This window comes from Panthera uncia, chromosome E1 (assembly GCF_023721935.1).
Source record: "Panthera uncia isolate 11264 chromosome E1, Puncia_PCG_1.0, whole genome shotgun sequence".
In the NCBI taxonomy this organism is placed as follows: Eukaryota; Metazoa; Chordata; class Mammalia; order Carnivora; family Felidae; genus Panthera; species Panthera uncia.
Window position 1 is genome coordinate 57043187 of NC_064814.1, and position 17523 is coordinate 57060709.

Genomic DNA, 17523 nt, shown 5'->3' on the forward strand with positions numbered 1-17523 from the left:
CCCCCCCCCCCCCCGAGTGAGCGGCGGAGACGCGAGGGCCGGCAGGTCACCCCGAAGGGCCCCGCGGCCGCCTGCGCCCCGGCTCGGCTCACCGGGCCCTGGCGTCGGGGGGTTGGTGGGGACCGGGGAGAGTAGGAAGACCGTGCTTTAAATCCCAAATCCTCCGGACCGGGAGAAGGGGCGTGGATTTACAAATAGTGACGGGCGTCGGCTGTGTGTCGGCACCGATCTAGGCTCTTGGGATACAAAAATGAATGAAGTCTCCGGTTAGTCCTCAAGGGTGTCACAGGTTCGTTGTGTAGATGAAACGTCTGTACAAATTCATGTAACAGAGGTGTTTCCCAGCTCCCCGAAACGTGCTGGGCGCTGCGAGTCCCAGGATGCATAGAACAGCGGCCTTGCTCAGGGGCGAAAGAAACAATGATCTGAAGTCACTGTTCCAAGATTGAAGGAGGCTTAGGGGCAGGGAAGGAAATGGGCTCTCTGCTGGAGTGGAGTCGTCTCGTGGATGTTTGTGAAGTGCCCGAGGTGGGCAGTAGCATTCCAGGAAGTGGGAATAACTTTCCAAGTGCAAAGAAGCCTTAAAGAATGGGAAGTGTTTGAGCTGCAGGGCCCTGGGCAGGACTACAGCTTCCAGGGGTCACTGGAGAGCGTGGGCCAGGAAATGGGAAGGGGCCGGGCCTGGGGGCCACGTTGGGAAGTTTTTATTATATAGGTCGTGGGGGAACAGTGAGCAGGAAGCCACATGGTAATTAGAGTGCGGAGAAAGAGGTGAGTGAAATGCAATTCAGAGGTCCAAGGGAGAACCTTCCTTCCAGAAAGTGTTAGTGGAGACTGAGGGGAGGAGTTGGCCCTTGCAGTTGATAGATAACGCATGCTTGCGAGGACCTGGCCTTTCAGAAGTTCTAGGGGGAAAGTGTGTCCGTTAAGATGTTTTGGTCTGTAGTAACGACTCAAACTGGCTTAAAAATAAGCTGGTGCGCAAATTCTCACAATCGGAAGTTGAGAAGTAAGACGCTTGCAGGATTGAGGTGGTCTAGTGGCCCTCGCTTCACTGGCCCTCAGTTTCCTTAGCTCTCCCTGCCTTCGACGGTCGGAACTGTTCCCAGGAGCCCCCAGCAAACTTCCTCCGCATATCGTTGACCCAGATGAAGGCATACGGACGTTCCTGAACCAGTCCCTGCCGTTGTGAGCAGTCACTGGCAGGGGAGATGCTATTGGTTTGACTGGGTTAACTCAGTGGGGGCTCAGTCCTGGAGCCCCTCGCTGAGGTCAGATCTGCAGAGTGTGTGTGTGTGGGGGGGCAATGTCAACCTCTTTGCTCAAATGCTCCTTTAAATAACTTGAAAAGCTTTGCGTTCCCCATACTATTTGTAAGTCGGCTTCCAAAATATTTCATCGTACGTCTGAACAGTTGAACAAGTGATTGTCCACGTGGGGTGGTACAGGTGTGGGTTCTGTGGATTCTCACACTGCGAGGAGCTGGGCGATGGTGGCTGTAGGAGAGAGGAGGGGGACAAGGGGAGACCGGAGAGGGGCTGCTTGTGGCACTTGCTCTCGGCCGAGTATTGGAGAGAGAGTTGGTTTTTTTTGTTTTTGTCTTTTTTAACGTTTATTTATTTTTGAGACAGAGAGAGACAGAGCATGAACGGGGGAGGGGCAGAGAGAGAGAGGGAGACGCAGAATCGGAAGCAGGCTCCAGGCTCCGAGCCATCAGCCCAGAGACCGAGGCGGGGCTCGAACTCACGGCCCGCGAGATCGTGACCTGAGCTGAAGTCGGACGCTTAACCGACTGAACCACCCAGGTGCCCCTGGAGAGAGAGTTTTTTAAGACCGTCCTGCCCAGTTCACACGGTGCCGTGGATGAAGAAGGTAGCTAGATTCTCTCAGTGGATTCTTACAGTTGTATAGATACATACTTGGCTATAATTCCCAAAGAGTTCAACAGAAAGGAGAAATCCAGCTTTTGGGTGGCTGCTCTTCCCCATGGGAAAGCCGGAGGAGGTGCTGGCAGTGGGTGAGGGGGGAAGATGGCAGGTCATTCTGAGGGGCAACACCAAGCGCTTCCCAGAACTGGGGCTTCCTGTAGGAGATCAGCTTCCTTCCGGGTGTAGGGTGTAGGGAGATGTTGGCGGAGAGGGGGAGAGGAGGGGATGGGAGAGGCCCAGGCGGGGCAGGGCTGGCGGCCACCATCCTGTGCGTGCCTGTGGGTGGGCCCAAGTCACCGGGTCCCCTTCCCTCACCACCCGTCCCTGGTCTCTCCTCCTTGTCGGCGTCTTCATTTCTTCTGTGACGTCGTCTCGCCACCTTCTGAACCTGACTCTCCACTGGCACCGTCCCTTCTAACGTAAACACGTTCAGGGCTCTCCCGTCGGCGAACACCCTTGCCTTTTCACACTAGTGCCCATCGTGTTCCTCTCCTTTCATCCGGACTTTTTTTTTTCCTTTAACGTTTGTTTGTTTTTGAGAGAGAGACAGAGTATGAGCTGGGAAGGGGTGGGGAGAGAGGGAGACAGAATCCGAAGCAGACTCCAGGCTCTGAGCTGTCAGCGCAGATCTCGACGTGGGGCTCGAGCCCACGAACCGTGAGATCATGACCTGAGCCGAAGTCGGGTGCTTAACCGACTGAGCCACCCAGGCGCCCCTAAGACTTTTTTTTTTTAAAGAAGCAGCAGATTCATTGATCAGCTCACCACCTGGCGGCTTCTCCTGCCACAGTCTGTTGTCACAGGTCACCTGCGACCACCTAATTGTCCCAGGAGACACTTTCCAGGCGGCCCTTTCTAATTCTCTCTGCCGATGCCGTGCTGACTCTTCTAGAACATGGTTCCAGTTCTTTCCTCCTTCACTAGCCTTTCTTTCTCTTGTCGGTGGGCCCCTCTTTCCTCTACTCACCCCTTTATCGTTAGGGTCCAGCAGGAAGCCACTCACTCGGATTGGGATAAGTGAGGAAGGTTACTTGCAAAGAGGTTAATGACACGGTGGAGGTGTGGGCAGGGTGTCGAGGAGCCTGGGGATCCAGCCCCGGAGGGGTCGTTGCCCAGGCCTCAGGAGACGGGAGGCGGGAGAGGGCATTGAACCTGGGCCGTGAGAAGATTGGGTGGCAGAGAAGCGCTGCCGTCTGGTTGAGGGACGCCGGCCCCAGGTGGCCTCATGGGGAGGGACCAGGGGAACAGACACCCTGACCTTACTCCTCCCCGCTCTGGTCTCCCGTGGGGGCTCCCCATCGGCGGAGCACAGCCGGAAGCGGGGGGCCCCCTGACGTTTGCCGCAGAGCTTAGCCTTGTGGGGCGGGGGGGGGGGGGGGAAGCTCTGGAGGGAAAGAAGAGATCACCGGGGTGGTCTTCAGAGTCAGCCCGGGCTCTCCAGGTTTCTGTGCGTCTGCGGCCACTCGCACCCTCCTCACGCCCCCTGCGCCGGGCACCGTCAGCTCCGGGGCTCTGGGCTAACCAGGCTTTAGACCAGGACCTCTTAATGGATTCCTGGATGATACTCTGTATGGGAGTTTTGAAACGTCTCTTGTGCAAAACAGAGTTCCTCCGTCCCCCTCCCTCCTAAACTAGCTGCTCCTGCAGTCTCCCCAGCCTCGGGGGCACCGTTTCTGACATAAAGGGAGACCCGGGCGTCACCTTGGACTCCTCCCTCTTCCCTCCACCTGTATCCACTCCAGCCACCTCTTACGGGATCGGACCTCCAAACCACTTGTCCAGCTGGCCTCCGCTTCACTCCCTCTACTGTTGCTGCCCTGGTGAGGTCGCGTGCCCCTCGCCTTGGTGACGGCCTCCACCTTCTCCCTGCTCTCCCCGTGCCCAGGCCCGCTGCCTTCTAGTCGGTCCACTAATTGGCCGTTAGCGTGCCTCTGCCTGAGAGCTCATCTGACCACGGGCCGTGTCACTGCTCGGCTTAGAAACCGTTCCACGACCCTGCCTTGTCTTTAGGCGAAAGTCCCATAGCTGCGCGTTCCCCCTGGAGAATCGCCCTCCGCAGTGAACACGTTTACTGGCGGAGGCCTGCGCTCCTCAGGTTGGCTGTGGGGCATAGCTCGGTGCCCTGGACCAAGGACCAGTGCAGCATCACCTCCGGTGAACATCTGGAAGGAGGCTAGCCCGTTCTCCTAGCGTTTGGAGCTCAGTCCAGTGACAGGGACAGCTAAATCCCCAGGGCCTTTGTATTAGGCAGACGTAGGTTTGGCTTTGTAAAACCAAAACAAAAAGCCATAATGGCTTAAGGGAGGGGAACGCTTGTTTCCCTCTTAGATAAGTAAGTCCAGAGGCAGGCATTCCACGGCTGGCCTGTCAGCTCCGAGGAGTCGTCAGGGACCCAGAGCCTTCTGGCTCTGGTCTGGCCGTAGGGTAAGCTGGTGTGCTCGCGTCCCAGAGGGCGCTCTGCCCCACGCACAGCGTGGAAACGCGAAGAAATGCATCCCTCACCCCTAAGGAGACTTCCCAGAGCCCCGTGTACTTTTGTCTGCATTTTACTGTCACACCTGCCAGAATTTGGTCACGTGCCCACACCCAGCCGCAAAGAAAGCTGAAGAATGTATTTCTTTAGTTAGATTCCTTGCTATGCTAAATGAATTCATTATTCTGTTGCTGATGAGGTAGGCAAGAATAGATATCGGGTAATAACTAAAACTTTTGCCACAGGCTCTTAGTTTAAAAAGTATAGGCCTTGAGATCTAAAAAAGCATTAGGAAACTCCTATAAAGAGGCCATTTATAAACCAATCTGTAGAAACAAAGAACATTGCTATATATAAAGACAACAACCAGTTACGAAATGTAAGAAAACTCACGAAGAGGGAAGACGTACAACAGAGATGTGATGGATATAAAAACAAAAACATCAGGATACGTTTGGGAATTTTACAGAATTGTACTAAAATTGATCTGGAGAAGTAGGAGTGTGGACAGGAAGCGTCTGGAAAAGAAGACTGAGACAGAACTTTGTCCAACATGGTGAAGAGTCCAGTAAAGAAAGCTACAGTAGGTTGAGGCTCTGGTACCAGGGAAGGATTAGACAGGTCCTGGAAGTATATGGCGTCTAGACGTTGACCCCAACGTCGACCTCTGGGCTGTGGCACGGCAGCATCTCGCATCAGTAGGGAAGAGAACGGTAGGGCTGGACGCAACGCGCTGACCGTCTGGAGAGGATTAAGCTGCACACATCTCCACCCGATGTCAGCGAGCCAGGAGGACTTCCTTTGGTTCTGGGGCTGGCCCAGCCACTGTCCCCTTTTGGATGGTCAGCCCCGGTTTCCAGTGCCCCGTAGCGTAGACCTGGTGAGCGCCGCCGGGCTGCACTAAGGAGGGTTCCTCCCTCAACCCCACACTTAACTTGTGTCACTTGGTCCTTTCCGCCCCCTGCCCCAGCCTTTTCCGTAGACCCACCTAGAAACGCGGCCGCCTTCCCCGTGTACCTTCCTTCCCAACCTCCGCAGCCTCTGCAGGCGGCTGTCCCGAAGCATCCCTTTACCGGCCACACCCGATTTCTGCCCTCCCCTCTCCTCCTCTGCCGGTTCGGCCAGTGTCTGCCGTGCGTTTAGTGCGGCCGCCGGCCTCCCAAGCCCCTGTCTTCCGCGTCGGGGCGCCCTGTCCTCTCGCCAGACCCTCGGGCTGGAGCTCCCGGCCGCACCAGCTTCGGCCACTTCACGTGCCTGCCCTCTGTCATTTCAGATCGTGACATGGGGACTGAGCACACGGAGGTCATTCCCAAGGAGGAAGTTTGTGAAGAGCCCGAGCCCCCCGGGGCGGCCGACGAGGGCCGGCAGTTCGGAGCGGACGCGCGGGCGCGGCCCCCGGGAGGGTCCGTGGACGCGAGCGTGGCGCCCGGGTCTTCTCGGGGCGGTGGCGTCGCGTCGGGGCTGATGACCGTCAAGAGGTCCCCGTCCAGCGAGAGGCTGCAGGAGGACCCGCCTCCGCCACCGGGGGCCCCCGCGCCGCAGAGGAGCCCCGTGCGGGAGAAGCCCCACACGTGCCGGGAGTGCGGGAAGGCCTTCAACCAGAACTCGCACCTGACGCAGCACCTGCGCGTGCACAGCGGCGAGAAGCCCTTCCAGTGCGGCGAGTGCGGGAAGCCGTTCGGGACCAACTCCAGCCTCCGGCGGCACCTGCGCATCCACGCGGGCGAGAAGCCGTTCGCGTGCACCGAGTGCGGCAAGGCGTTCATCCAGAGCTCGCACCTGGTGCACCACCACCGCATCCACACCGGGGAGCGGCCCTACCGCTGCGGCGAGTGCGGCAAGGCCTTCAGCCAGAACTCGGCCCTGCTGCTGCACCAGCGCATCCACACCGGCGAGAAGCCGTACGCGTGCAACGAGTGCGGCAAGGCGTTCCGCGTGAGCTCGCAGCTCATCCAGCACCAGCGCATCCACACGGAGGAGCGCTACCACGAGTGCGGCGAGTGCGGCAAGGCCTTCAAGCACAGTTCGGGCCTCATCCGCCACCAGAAGATCCACACCGGCGAGAAGCCCTACCTGTGCGGCGAGTGCGGCAAGGGCTTCGGCCAGAGCTCCGAGCTCATCCGGCACCAGCGCATCCACACGGGCGACAAGCCGTACGAGTGCAGCGAGTGCGGGAAGACCTTCGGCCAGAACTCGGAGATCATCCGGCACGTGAGGATCCACACGGGCGAGAAGCCGTACGTGTGCGGCGAGTGCGGGAAGGCCTTCCGCGGCAACTCGGAGCTGCTGCGCCACGAGCGCATCCACACGGGCGAGAAGCCGTTCGAGTGCCCCGAGTGCGGGAAGGCCTTCCGGCGGACCTCGCACCTCACGGTGCACCGGCGCATCCACCGCGGCGACAAGCCGCACCAGTGCGCCGAGTGCGCGCGCACCTTCTGGGACGGCTCGGAGCTGCTGCTCCACCGGAAGGTGCACACGGGCGAGAAGCCGTACGAGTGCGACCGCTGCGGGAAGCCGTTCGGCCAGCTGTCGCAGCTGGCGCTCCACCAGCGGACGCACACGGGCGAGAGGCCGTACGAGTGCCAGCAGTGCTCCCGGACCTTCAGCAGGAGCTCGCACCTGCTGCGGCACCAGAGCGTGCACTGCGCGCAGTGAGCCCGCGCCGGCCGGCGCGCCCCCGCCGCCCCTGCCGCGGGGCCGGCTGGAGAGGAGGGCGCGCTGCTGCGGCCTGTGCGCGGGGGCGCTGCGGGGCGCCGGCCTGGACCGCCAGAGCCGTTTCGGCCCTTCGTTGTCCTCTGGCCCTCCCCGCCGCGCCCCCCCGGCGGATCCCACGACGCTCGGGTGCGGACTGGCCATCGAGTCCGGATTGTTACCTTCCAGGGAAGACGGAGGAGGCCCGCGGTGCCGCCACCGCCCCCACGCGGCCCAGCGGACGTGCGGAAGGTTCCCCCGGCAGCGCCAGAAAGACGCCGCGGGCACCCGTTCCGGCACCCGCTGCTTAGCGCTGCCGTCAGCCAGCCGGCGTCTCTTAGCTTCAGACCCTTCCGCATGTGCCATGAAGTTTCCCGGGGAGACGGCAGCGTTGCTGGAGAGCGGGAACCCGTCGTTGGTCTGCGGAGGAGTCGGCCCGGCCCAGCCGTTTCCAGGACTGTGAGGAAAGGCCCTCGGAGTCCGGAGGAGCGCGTGGCAGGCCGGGGGCCAGCCGACCCGCAGAGGCCAGGCTGCTCCGCAGCTGTACCCCCCCCCCCCGGGGCTCCTCGGACAGACTGCTCCCGGGAGCCCTGCCGTGTTCCCTGTGGGCCCAGCTCCCGCCACCGGGCCCGTCCCAGATCAGGCGGCGGCAGACAGGACTGTGCACTTGGGCCCCTGCCTCGGTGATGTGCCGCGGGGCCTGACTGGCCGCCAACTCGCCTTGCCCGGCGCCTAGGCCCTCACGGCCTGGATCCCTGTGCGGGGGGCCTCGCTGGTGAGCGGGGGGGTGGAGGCCTCCCCACAGTTTGCCCCCAGCCCGGGAGCTCCCTGGTAGTCTCCCCACGACTTTTCTGTGGTTTCTTCCCTGAGAGATGCACGCCGTCCATTTTCCACACGTCCCAGTGTGCCAGGCGCTGGCCGGGTGGCGATGGGAAGCCCGCCCGTGGGCGTCCAGCAGGCCCCAGGGCTGGTCTCGAGAGGCAGACCTTGAATGAGCCACTCGGCCCGCTGGCCCCTAACTTGCCTTATCTGTGACAGGAGGGGACATGAGCCAAGTGACGCCGAGGGTTCACCCAGCCCCTTAATTCTTGACTGCTTTAAAAATCTGACTTTACACGTCTTCAGTGTTCTGTTCTTTAATCCCTTTATTACACGATTACTAATCACTAGTGTTTACCGAGTGTTTACTGCGTGCGGGCACAGTGTCAGACGTCTGGCGTGCTGATTTCCACGGCTGCTTGAGTGGAGCACCATTTACACCCCGTAAAATCCACCTGTTTCAATGTCTGGTGCAATGATCTCTAGTTTACAGGGTTGCCCCTCCCTCGGCTGGCGAGGTCGGCGTGGGTACTCCTGCCGCACTTGAAAACATCTTGAGGAAAGGGACGCCTGGGTGGCTCAGTTGGTTGAGTGTCCAGCTCTTGATTTTGCCTTAGGTCAAGATCTCCTGGTTCGTGGGTTCAAGCCCCGAGTCAGACTCTGCGCTGAGGTGCGGAGCCTGCTTGGGATTCTCTCTCTCCCTCCCTCTGCCGTTCCCCCCCCCCCGCTTGTGTGCGCTTTCTCCCTCTCTCTCAAAATAAACTTTAAAAAAAAATAAAAATAAAAAAGGTGAGTAGGGGCAGGGGGACGTCGAATGACTTGCCTGTGATCACAGCCGGTAAGTGCTGGTGTGGGCTCCTGACCGCCCTGCCCGCCCCATGCTAAACCCTTGGCCCGTTTTTTATTATTACGACGTGAATTTGGACGTAATAGATTTAAATCCTGTCCTTGGAAATACAACTGCTCCCACCCAGAACCCATGACTGGGTCTGTTCTGTACCCCGGCGTGCCCCCCAGGGTCAGCCCCTTCACTTGAGGACGGGTTCCCACATCCTCCCATCCCTCCTCTGTCTGGCAATCTGCCCCTTCACAGGAGGGACTCTTCCCCTTTCCTTACGGAGGTCACGAGCACTGTGCTCTCCTTTATTTGTTGTTCAAGTTCAAAGTGAACTCTACCCACACTCCACCTTTTCTCACAGGAAACCTGGGTGCCACCCACACCCACTCCTTTACTCTGATTTGTGTGTTCGCGTGTGTGATTTCCACATCTGCCCCTTGCCGGTGCTGATGAACTCTGCACCTGGTCAACCGCCCCCCCCCCCCAGGAGTCCCCTCCCCCCAGACACGTCCACGAGCGACAAGGGCTGTGCTGAAAGCTGTGTCAGGTGGAGAAGGGGCTTCATGTTGTACATCCTTAGACCTTTTGTTCTCAGAAGGCCCTTGTTGGCCAACCACCGCTGCTTCCTCCTCTCTGCCTACTCCCCCTGACCTCCCTGGGCTCGGCCGCCTCGACAACATTGTCCTTGCCAGACGACCGGTCCCTGCCTGCCAGCCCCACCCGAGCTGTGGCCCCAGCTCAGTAGTTTCTGAAGCCCACTGCTCAGAAAAAAAGGCGCTTCCGTTGGGAGCCCAGCGCCCGGAACATTAGAAGGTAGCGCGGTGACCGGCGTCATACTCAAGTGTCGTCCTGAGTCGGGGAGATCCCTCATTCCAAGAGGAGTCCACCTTTCCCAAGAATTCTGGGGAATGAAATTTTCTCCACCTTGATGCACACGCCCCACACCTCCCGTGATGTCATCGCCTGCCCTCGGCCACCTCTCACCCAGGCGTCTCAGGGACATTTGGGCCTTTTCCTTCTGTTGGCCTGCCTCCCTCCCTCTCCGTACGTGGGAGCCACAGTCTGACCGTAATTGTGAGTGGTACTCCTACTTCTGTGCCAGCAGAGCTCCACCAAGGAGAAGAAAGGGCACGGGTTTTCTTACTTCTAGACCTAATTAAAACCAGGCCTCACGGTCTGGAAGACCTACCTGAATACCCAGAAATACCCTCCAGAAGGTTTGCCGTTCTGGCCGTGGACTTTCGTCCTTCCCTAATTAAACAGCCGCGCTGGCGTGCTCGCACGGTGCAGAAGTAAACAGTTTCTTTATAATTCTACTCCCTACCTTTCTAGTGTTTATGGTCCCAAAGTACGTGGTCTCATTGTGTCCTCATAGGATTTTGTGTGCCTGTCTCAAGCCCGTCCTGTAACTGGCAGTCTTTACCCCAGTGCCACAGGCGCCCCGCTCTGTTCTTGTGGTTTCGTGTAAACTTCACTGTCCTTGACCTTCTGCTTTGCTCAGTGAGATCCTTTATACTTTCACAACCAGGCAGGCGGTACGTGTTTTGTTCGTATGTCCTTTATGAAGTGTGTGTGTGTTTCATGGTTAACAACTTAATGTAATACTCTGGATCATCTGGATGGTCCATTTTTTCTTTTTTTTCCTTTTAAATCACCTTGTTGCTGAGATTTCAAGGCTAGCGTTTGTGATTGTTACTATCGTCTAAGCCTCATGTTGTGCGTGTTCTCCTGAGCGACCCCAGAGCGAAGGCAGGGCCCTAAGGTTGTCAGGCCAGGGGACTTTGAGACTCCGGAAAACGTGCGTGCGACATCGGGGAGTTCATGGCCCACCGAAACCCGTCCTTGGACCCCGGTAGCACTTCACCTCCCCCCTGAAAGTAGACTCCCCTTTGGGAAAAGCGAACCCAGCAACCCACAATAACCTCTCCCTCATCACAGGCCTCTGCTTTTGGGGTGAAATTGTCTAAATGAGCAGCCTGAGGGCAGCCGGGTGCAGAGGGAGCTGGAACCCAGGAAGGAGCTGCAGCAAAGCTGGTGGTCGCACAGTCACCCACCTCTTGCTGAGTGCCCGTGACTCGTGCACTGCCCCAGAGTGGGGGGATCCCGGGCAGGGGCTAAGGGCTAGGCGACTGGTGGGGACTGGAGCAATCCGGGGGCGGTCAGCGCGCTGGCACCACAGCTCCGAGGGGCTGAGGGCGATGGCTGACGGGCAGGCGAAGCCCTCCTTGAACCCCGGAGTGGGCTCTTCCCCTTCCTGCCCTGGCTGCCCCGGCTGCCCCGGCTGCATCCTCGTCCCCAGCCTGGGCTTAGCACAAGGACCTGGCCACAACTCCAGCCTCCCCTGTGCCACCAGGGAAGGGAACATGTTTCCTTGTTTGTAACACGCCTTGCAGGCAGTGTTTTAACTGGGTGGACCCAACTTGCCGGCACCCCCACGTCTCCGAAAAGCCACCTTCTTTGCTCAGCTGCCACCTCGACTCCAGGACCACGAGGTAGGAGCCCCACCGAGCAAGGCCCCGGACCCTGGGGGAGACCTGGACCTCTGGGGGAGCCCTGTTGCCAGGGAGCGGTGGGGTCGGGTGCCAGGCAAACTGGTCAGCTCCTGTCCAGAGACTCGGGTCTCTGTCGCATCCCAGGTATTTATGGAGGCCGTGCCGTGGCCCAAGTTCTTTCCCACCAACATCCAGGCCCATTGACATAGTTGTTTAATAATTATTAAATTTTAATTTAGTTGCAGTGGGAATGGATAGACCCAGGTCAGGAAGGCAGGGTTGGCTTTAGAGAGAGGACACTGTCCTCTGAGGCTGCCGCCGGGGTGGGAAGACCGGTGTGGAGGTGTGGAGGCCAGGCCTGGGGAGCTGACCAGGTGAGGCCTTATGCTAAGAAGGAGGTTGGCTATGCATCCGGGTGGGTAGGGGCTGGGACAGCTCCTGGCAGATGGCCCCAAAAATCACCAAGAAGGGAGCAAAGTGCTTCTATGCCCCTGATCTGGTTTCGTTGGGCATTCTCTTTTACTTAATGTTTATTTTGAGAGGGAGAAAGTGCACACGTGCACGTACGCATGTGGGCAGAGAGAGAGAATCTTAAGCAGGCTCCATGCTCAGTGCAGAGCCCTACTTGGGGCTCGATCTCACAACCACGAGATCATGACCTGAGCCGAAACCAAGAGTCAGATGCGTAACCGACTGGGCCACCCAGGTGTCCCGTGTTGGGCATTCTTTAAACTGGACGGTGGGCGGCACAGGAAGGGGCTTTAAGCTGTGGGACTGTAATCCAAGTTCCCCCCACCCCCGAGTCGGGGAGCCCCAGGGGTACAGTGGATGAGAGAGAGCTGGGAGGTCTCCACTGGAGCTCGAAGATTCTGTGCAGTCAGAGAAGTCCACAGTGGGCCACAACCCTACTAATGGGACGGATCTCACCTTATCACGCGACTCCCCCGTCGTAGCTCATCGGAAGCTGCACCCTGGGGAGGCCCTTTGAATATGAGCGTGGAGAAACCTCCACTTGGAGCCCCACTGCCCGCCGCATCGCAGCAGCCACAGTAGGCGGCCATCTGGGCCTCTTTGCTCTTCCTCGCCGGGACCAGCAGACCGAAACAGCCTTTGTGCCAGCTACTTGCGTCTTGCTCCCTGCGGACAGGGCTGACGCTTGTAGAAGAGTGTACGGCATTCAGTCCAGGGCTTCCACCCAGAAGTTGATAAATGAATGGTTTCCACAAACAGGAGGCCACGAAGATGAATTCGACACTCAACTTCAGTTAACTGATGGCAGCATCACGATGTCTTTGCTGCCCTTCATTTTTCTGTGCAAACCCTTCCCCCCAACCCCCCCCACAAATGATGAGGATGGCATTAAAGGTCCATGTCACCCATCATGTCTTTTTTTTTTTTAATATTTTTATTTATTTTTGAGACAGAGAGAGACAGAGCATGAGCAGGGGAGGGGCAGAGAGAGAGGGAGACACAGAATCCGAAGCAGGCTCCAGGCTCTGAGCCGTCAGCCCAGAGCCCGACGCGGGGCTGGAACTCACAGACTGTGAGATCACGACAAGAGCTGAAGTCGGACGCTCAACCGACTGAGCCACCCAGGCGCCCCACCCATCATGTCTCTTTATGTGACAGGGGGACAGGTAAAAGGTCAAGCACGTGAAGCAAAAGCTCTCCTTGGCTGACGGAACTGACCCACGCTACGGTTTACTCAAGTGCAAGGCGGTCGCTGGTTGCCTGAAATGCCCCTCTTCCCTGCCCTTTCACACTGGGGGAAAAAGAGCAAATCAGATATCCCACCTGTGCGATCCTCAGCGTCTTTAATCATGGCCTGTGTTTATCTCATTCTTGTTTTCTTACGCATCATCTCCACCTCCTCGGACCCATCATTCCTTCCTGTGAGCTCTCTCACGTGTATCTGCTGTGACTCAGGACCCATCCTCATCACAGGCCTGTGCTGTCCTCAGATGTATTCACATGCTCAGGACGGTTCTGAAAAGGAGCTCCAAAATGGCTTGTTCTTCAAAGGCCTAGAATCTACCGGAAGACAAACCGTGTGCCGGGGGCCTCGCTGACAAGAGCGGTATCCGTCCGTCCTTTGAATACAGGCATTTGCTCCAGCTCCCGCTCTCTGTCCCTCTTTTTCCTACAATGTTAGCTCAGGCTCCTCAGGAGGTCTTTCGTCCTTTTTTCTCTGTCACATGGACCCATTTGTGAGCTAGAAATAAACTCCGGTCAGGCAAAGACGGGGTGTCGCACCACAGGATGTGCAAATGAGTCGGCGAAAGTAGCCATCTGTCCTCAGTGCCACCATGGCCGATGCCGCCAGTCTGTGAAGACCCTGACCACGCGTGGCAGTCTCTTCAGAATTCCCCATGGGTTGGGTTGTCTTGTTATCCCTTGATTTTCAGCGTCCTCATCCATAAAGTGGGAAAAGTATCTGTTTCGTAAGGTTGTGGGAGGAGAATATATAACCGTATGTCTGGAAACCCATTGCATGGTATCTTGTAGGAGCCAAATAAATGCAGTTTCTTCTTCTCCTTTACCCATTTTCCTTGTCTTTGGATACCCCCCGCCCAGGATGCTTTGTCACAGGCATTGGAGTTCAAAGAGAATACAAATTACACCTTAACCTCTGCACTCTACTAATTTTTATTTGCTGTGTTTTATCTTAAATGTACATTATTCCATCCACCTTGAAGCTGCTAAGTAGCCCTTGTGAGTCGACATGGGGTCTAACTGCTGTTGGCACACCATTTCCTTGTCAAGTCTAACCAGTGGATTTACACTGAAGTTGTGGAATGTAACGTGTTTGAAGGTCTATCATGGAAGGCTTCTTCCCTTACAAATTGGGATCCATTGTCAAGTGCTAAGTCTTTATTTTTTTTAATGTTTATTCATTTTTGGGAGAGAGCGCAAGTTGGGGAGGGGCAGAGAGAGATACACACAGAATCTCAAGCGGGCTCCAGGCTCAGAGCTGTCAGCACAGAGCCCAACACGGGACTCAACTGTGGGGCTTGAATTCACAAACCACGCGTGAGATCACGACCTCAGCCGAAGTCAGATGCTTAACCGACTGAGCCACCCAGGCGCCCCAAGTGCTCAATCGTTATTTTCCCCAGAGAGTCCATACTTTTTTCTACTTAAAAACTTTAGTCCTTGTGTCTAAAATGAAATTCCACGTCTTGGCCAATTATGCCATCTGCGTATTTATTTCTGGTTTCAAACAATCTGATTTTGATTGTGCCTTGGTGTAGTTTTCTTTGCGTGTCTTCTGCTTGATGTTGGTCTATGCTTTGTGCACCCATGGATGTAGAGTTGCCATCAGTTCTAGAAAACTCTCAGCCCCAACTGCTTCAAGTAGTCTTCTGCTTTCCTCTTTTTCCCCAGGGCTCTAACAGCACACAGGTTTGGTTGATTGAAGTTCCACAGCTCACAGATGTGCTCATCTTTTTTTTTTTTTAAGTGTTTTTATCTGTTTCATTTTGGTAGTTTCTATCCAGCATATTTTAATCTCAGACATTATATTTTAAACTCTATAATTCAGTTTACATCTTTTTTTTTTTTTCAGTAAGCTCTACACCACACGTGAGACTTGAACTCATGACCCCGAGATCAAGAGTTGCACGCTCCACCAAGCCAGCGGGGCGCCCCCAATTTACGTCTTTCTAATGCCTTCCATGTCTCTCTGTACAGGCTCATGTTTTCCTTTCCCTTTTGCGGCATATGGAGCACACTGTTTTTAGTGTCCTGTTTAATAGGATCATCTGCACCATTTCTGGATGTTTCTATTGATGATTTTTCCATCATTATGGGTCATACTTTCCTGTTTCTTTGTATGCCTTTAATTTTGTATTGTGCCCCACACATTGTAAATTTTATGTTGTTGGGTGTTGTTTTAATTCCTTTATTTATTTTAACGTTTATTTTTGAGAGAGAGAGAGAGACAGAGTGCGAGTAGGGGAGGGTCAGAGGGAGAGGGAGACACAGAATCTGAAGCAGGCTCCAGGCTCTGAGCTGTCAGCACAGAGCCTGACATGGAGCTCGAACTCACGAACTTCAAGATCATGACCTGAGCTGAAATCGGAGGCTTTCAGGCACCCAGGTGCCCCTAAATTCCTTTAAATATTTTTGAGCTTTGCACTGGGATGCAGGGAACTTGCTTGGAAACAGTTTTTCTTGAGACTTGATGTTATGCTTTGTTAGGTGGCACAGAGCAGCCTTGAAGCCCAGGGCTGAAATTTCCAAGGAGACCTGGAGACCCTTCTCAGAGTCAGCGCAAGGGGAAGAAAAAAAGGAGGAAAAAAAAAAAAAGATTGATAGCGGGACAGACATGCTTGTCGTGAAAAAAAGAACCATTTCTGAAGCCCAATTGGGGCCAAACATTTACACCTTGCTTCATAGTAACCAGTTGAGATGAAGCACGGGGTTAGAATGTTGTTGGCTGCGTGTTGAATCGCCCCCATCGGTTGTGAAGGACTGGGCTACATTCAGGCTTACCCACCGAGCTCCGTATATATTTATATCGTTTTCCCTTTCGTCTGGTGGGACACCATTCTTGTTACTCTTCTGTGTAACGAAGTTTAAATGCTTGTTTGGAAAACTGTATTTAACAATTTAGAAGGCTTGATAGAAGGAATGCGTCAGTCTGAAGAGTACACATTGGATGGGAAAGAATTTCCTTCTGTTTCTCCAGATTTTTCCGTCTTATTTAGCTTGAGATCTTCGCAGCTTGGTTCCAGGATTCTAGCCTCTGCCCGTTGCGCAGTAGATACTGATCCAGACGATAAACCAGTGAACTACGTCAAAAGCACTCTCAATATTACGTTGGACAAAAAGTTTTGTACTTTTGACTTCACATAGCTTGTCGCCCCGTAAAAGGGTTAACAGCACAATTTTTAAAAAATAAATTAAGAAGTATTTATAGGGGAAAAAAAGTCTCATTCAAGCCTTGAGGGCAGAAGGGAGAGAGGCACACACACGAACCGCTCCGCCTGGTCCGAGAGAGTGGAGCTTGGCAGCTTCCTTGCTGCTGCCCCTCCGTTCGGCCTGAAGGCCCCTGACCTGGCTCCCGCGACACACCACACGTCCGCTTCCCACCGCCGTCCTGCTTCATCGAGTCCTGTCAGTGCTCCAGCACACTTCACAGCCCCCTCTCCACCCTGGGGTGGTGTCTCCGCACGCAGGACTGGAGCTCCAGTAACTCCAGGATCTGCTCCTTGGTGGGCCTCTCGGGCCTCAGCCACTCACAGCACAGCACCCACCATGGGCTCAGGGCCTCCCCAGGACCAGGAGTCTCCTGGTGGGAGAGTCGCCTGAGGCACCGGCGGAGGATCTGAGGTCCTGCAGAGTAGTTCCCTTGCAGCCTAGTCTCCAACTCTCAGGTCTCTTCCTCTTGATCCTGTGTACCCCAATGGACCAGAGTCTTAGGGGCTGTTAGTGATACGGCCATTCTAGCTCTGGAGAAGGCCCACACCAGCTGGAGACTTCCTGGGGCGCCCTGGAACAGAAGAAGAAATCATTCTGGTTCTTATTCCCCGCCCCTCCTTCCATTCCTTAAACACACACTCAGCTTCTAAAAAGCGGCAAACCCTGCAATGCTTTCTTCCCCATCCCTCCCCAAGATCCTATTCCACGAAGAGTCCCTGGCTTGGAGAGACTCGAAATCTGGTAGATGGATATGTAGAGTGTTTTCTACAATACAGACATAGGCTGTAGAAGGAAACAGCAGCAGAAGCAAAGGTGTTCCGGGAGCCCAAACGAAGAATCACCTTTGCTGCAAAGCCCAAGTTTCCAGAATCGGAACCCAGAGGTGAACGGCTTTCAGTGCAAAGTAACTTGCCTGTTTTCAAGGGCTGATTCTCTCGGAGGTAGTGGAGAGGCCGCCAACGACCAGATGACTTCGCCATCTTCACTCAAATTTCCGTAGTGGCCACAGCAAAAGTAAAATCGTAATACCATCTACGGAATGGTCCAAACGCCCCGGATCTGCAACAGGGCCCGGTTTACAGCGCTGCTCGCAGTAAGTCGCGGTCTCAAGAAAGGCGTCCAGCACGGAAAATCCAGCAGGTAAGAGCCAAGGCGCCGCCGGAGGCCGCACAGACTCCCTCCCACCAGGGTCACTGCCTGAGGAGGGGGGGCGGCGCGCCCCCGGCTGAACACGGCAGCCACGTGGAGGTCCGGTGGCCGAGCGTCCTCGCCAGTCACCCCTTCCCCAGCCCCTGCGCACGCTTCAGTCCAGCCGGGGCTCAGTGCGCCTGCGCAGCCGCCCCTCCCAGAAGCCCCCAG

General features: G+C 56.1%; 1 protein-coding gene across 1 annotated transcript; it reads left to right on the top strand.

The window, feature by feature from the left end:
* The first annotated feature begins 3335 nt into the window (after positions 1-3335).
* ZFP3 (ZFP3 zinc finger protein) lies at positions 3336-7081 on the top strand. The gene is made up of 2 exons (XM_049637186.1): positions 3336-5281; positions 5606-7081. The coding sequence occupies exon 2, from the start codon at positions 5683-5685 to the stop codon at positions 7054-7056; it is 1374 nt and encodes a 457-aa protein (XP_049493143.1). The 5' UTR covers positions 3336-5281; positions 5606-5682; the 3' UTR covers positions 7057-7081.
* Positions 7082-17523: the final 10442 nt, after the last annotated feature.

Coding starts and splice junctions, on each gene's coding strand:
- ZFP3 (XM_049637186.1), top strand. CDS start 5,683: ATGGGGACTGAGCACACGGAGGTCATTCCCAAGGAGGAAGTTTGTGAA.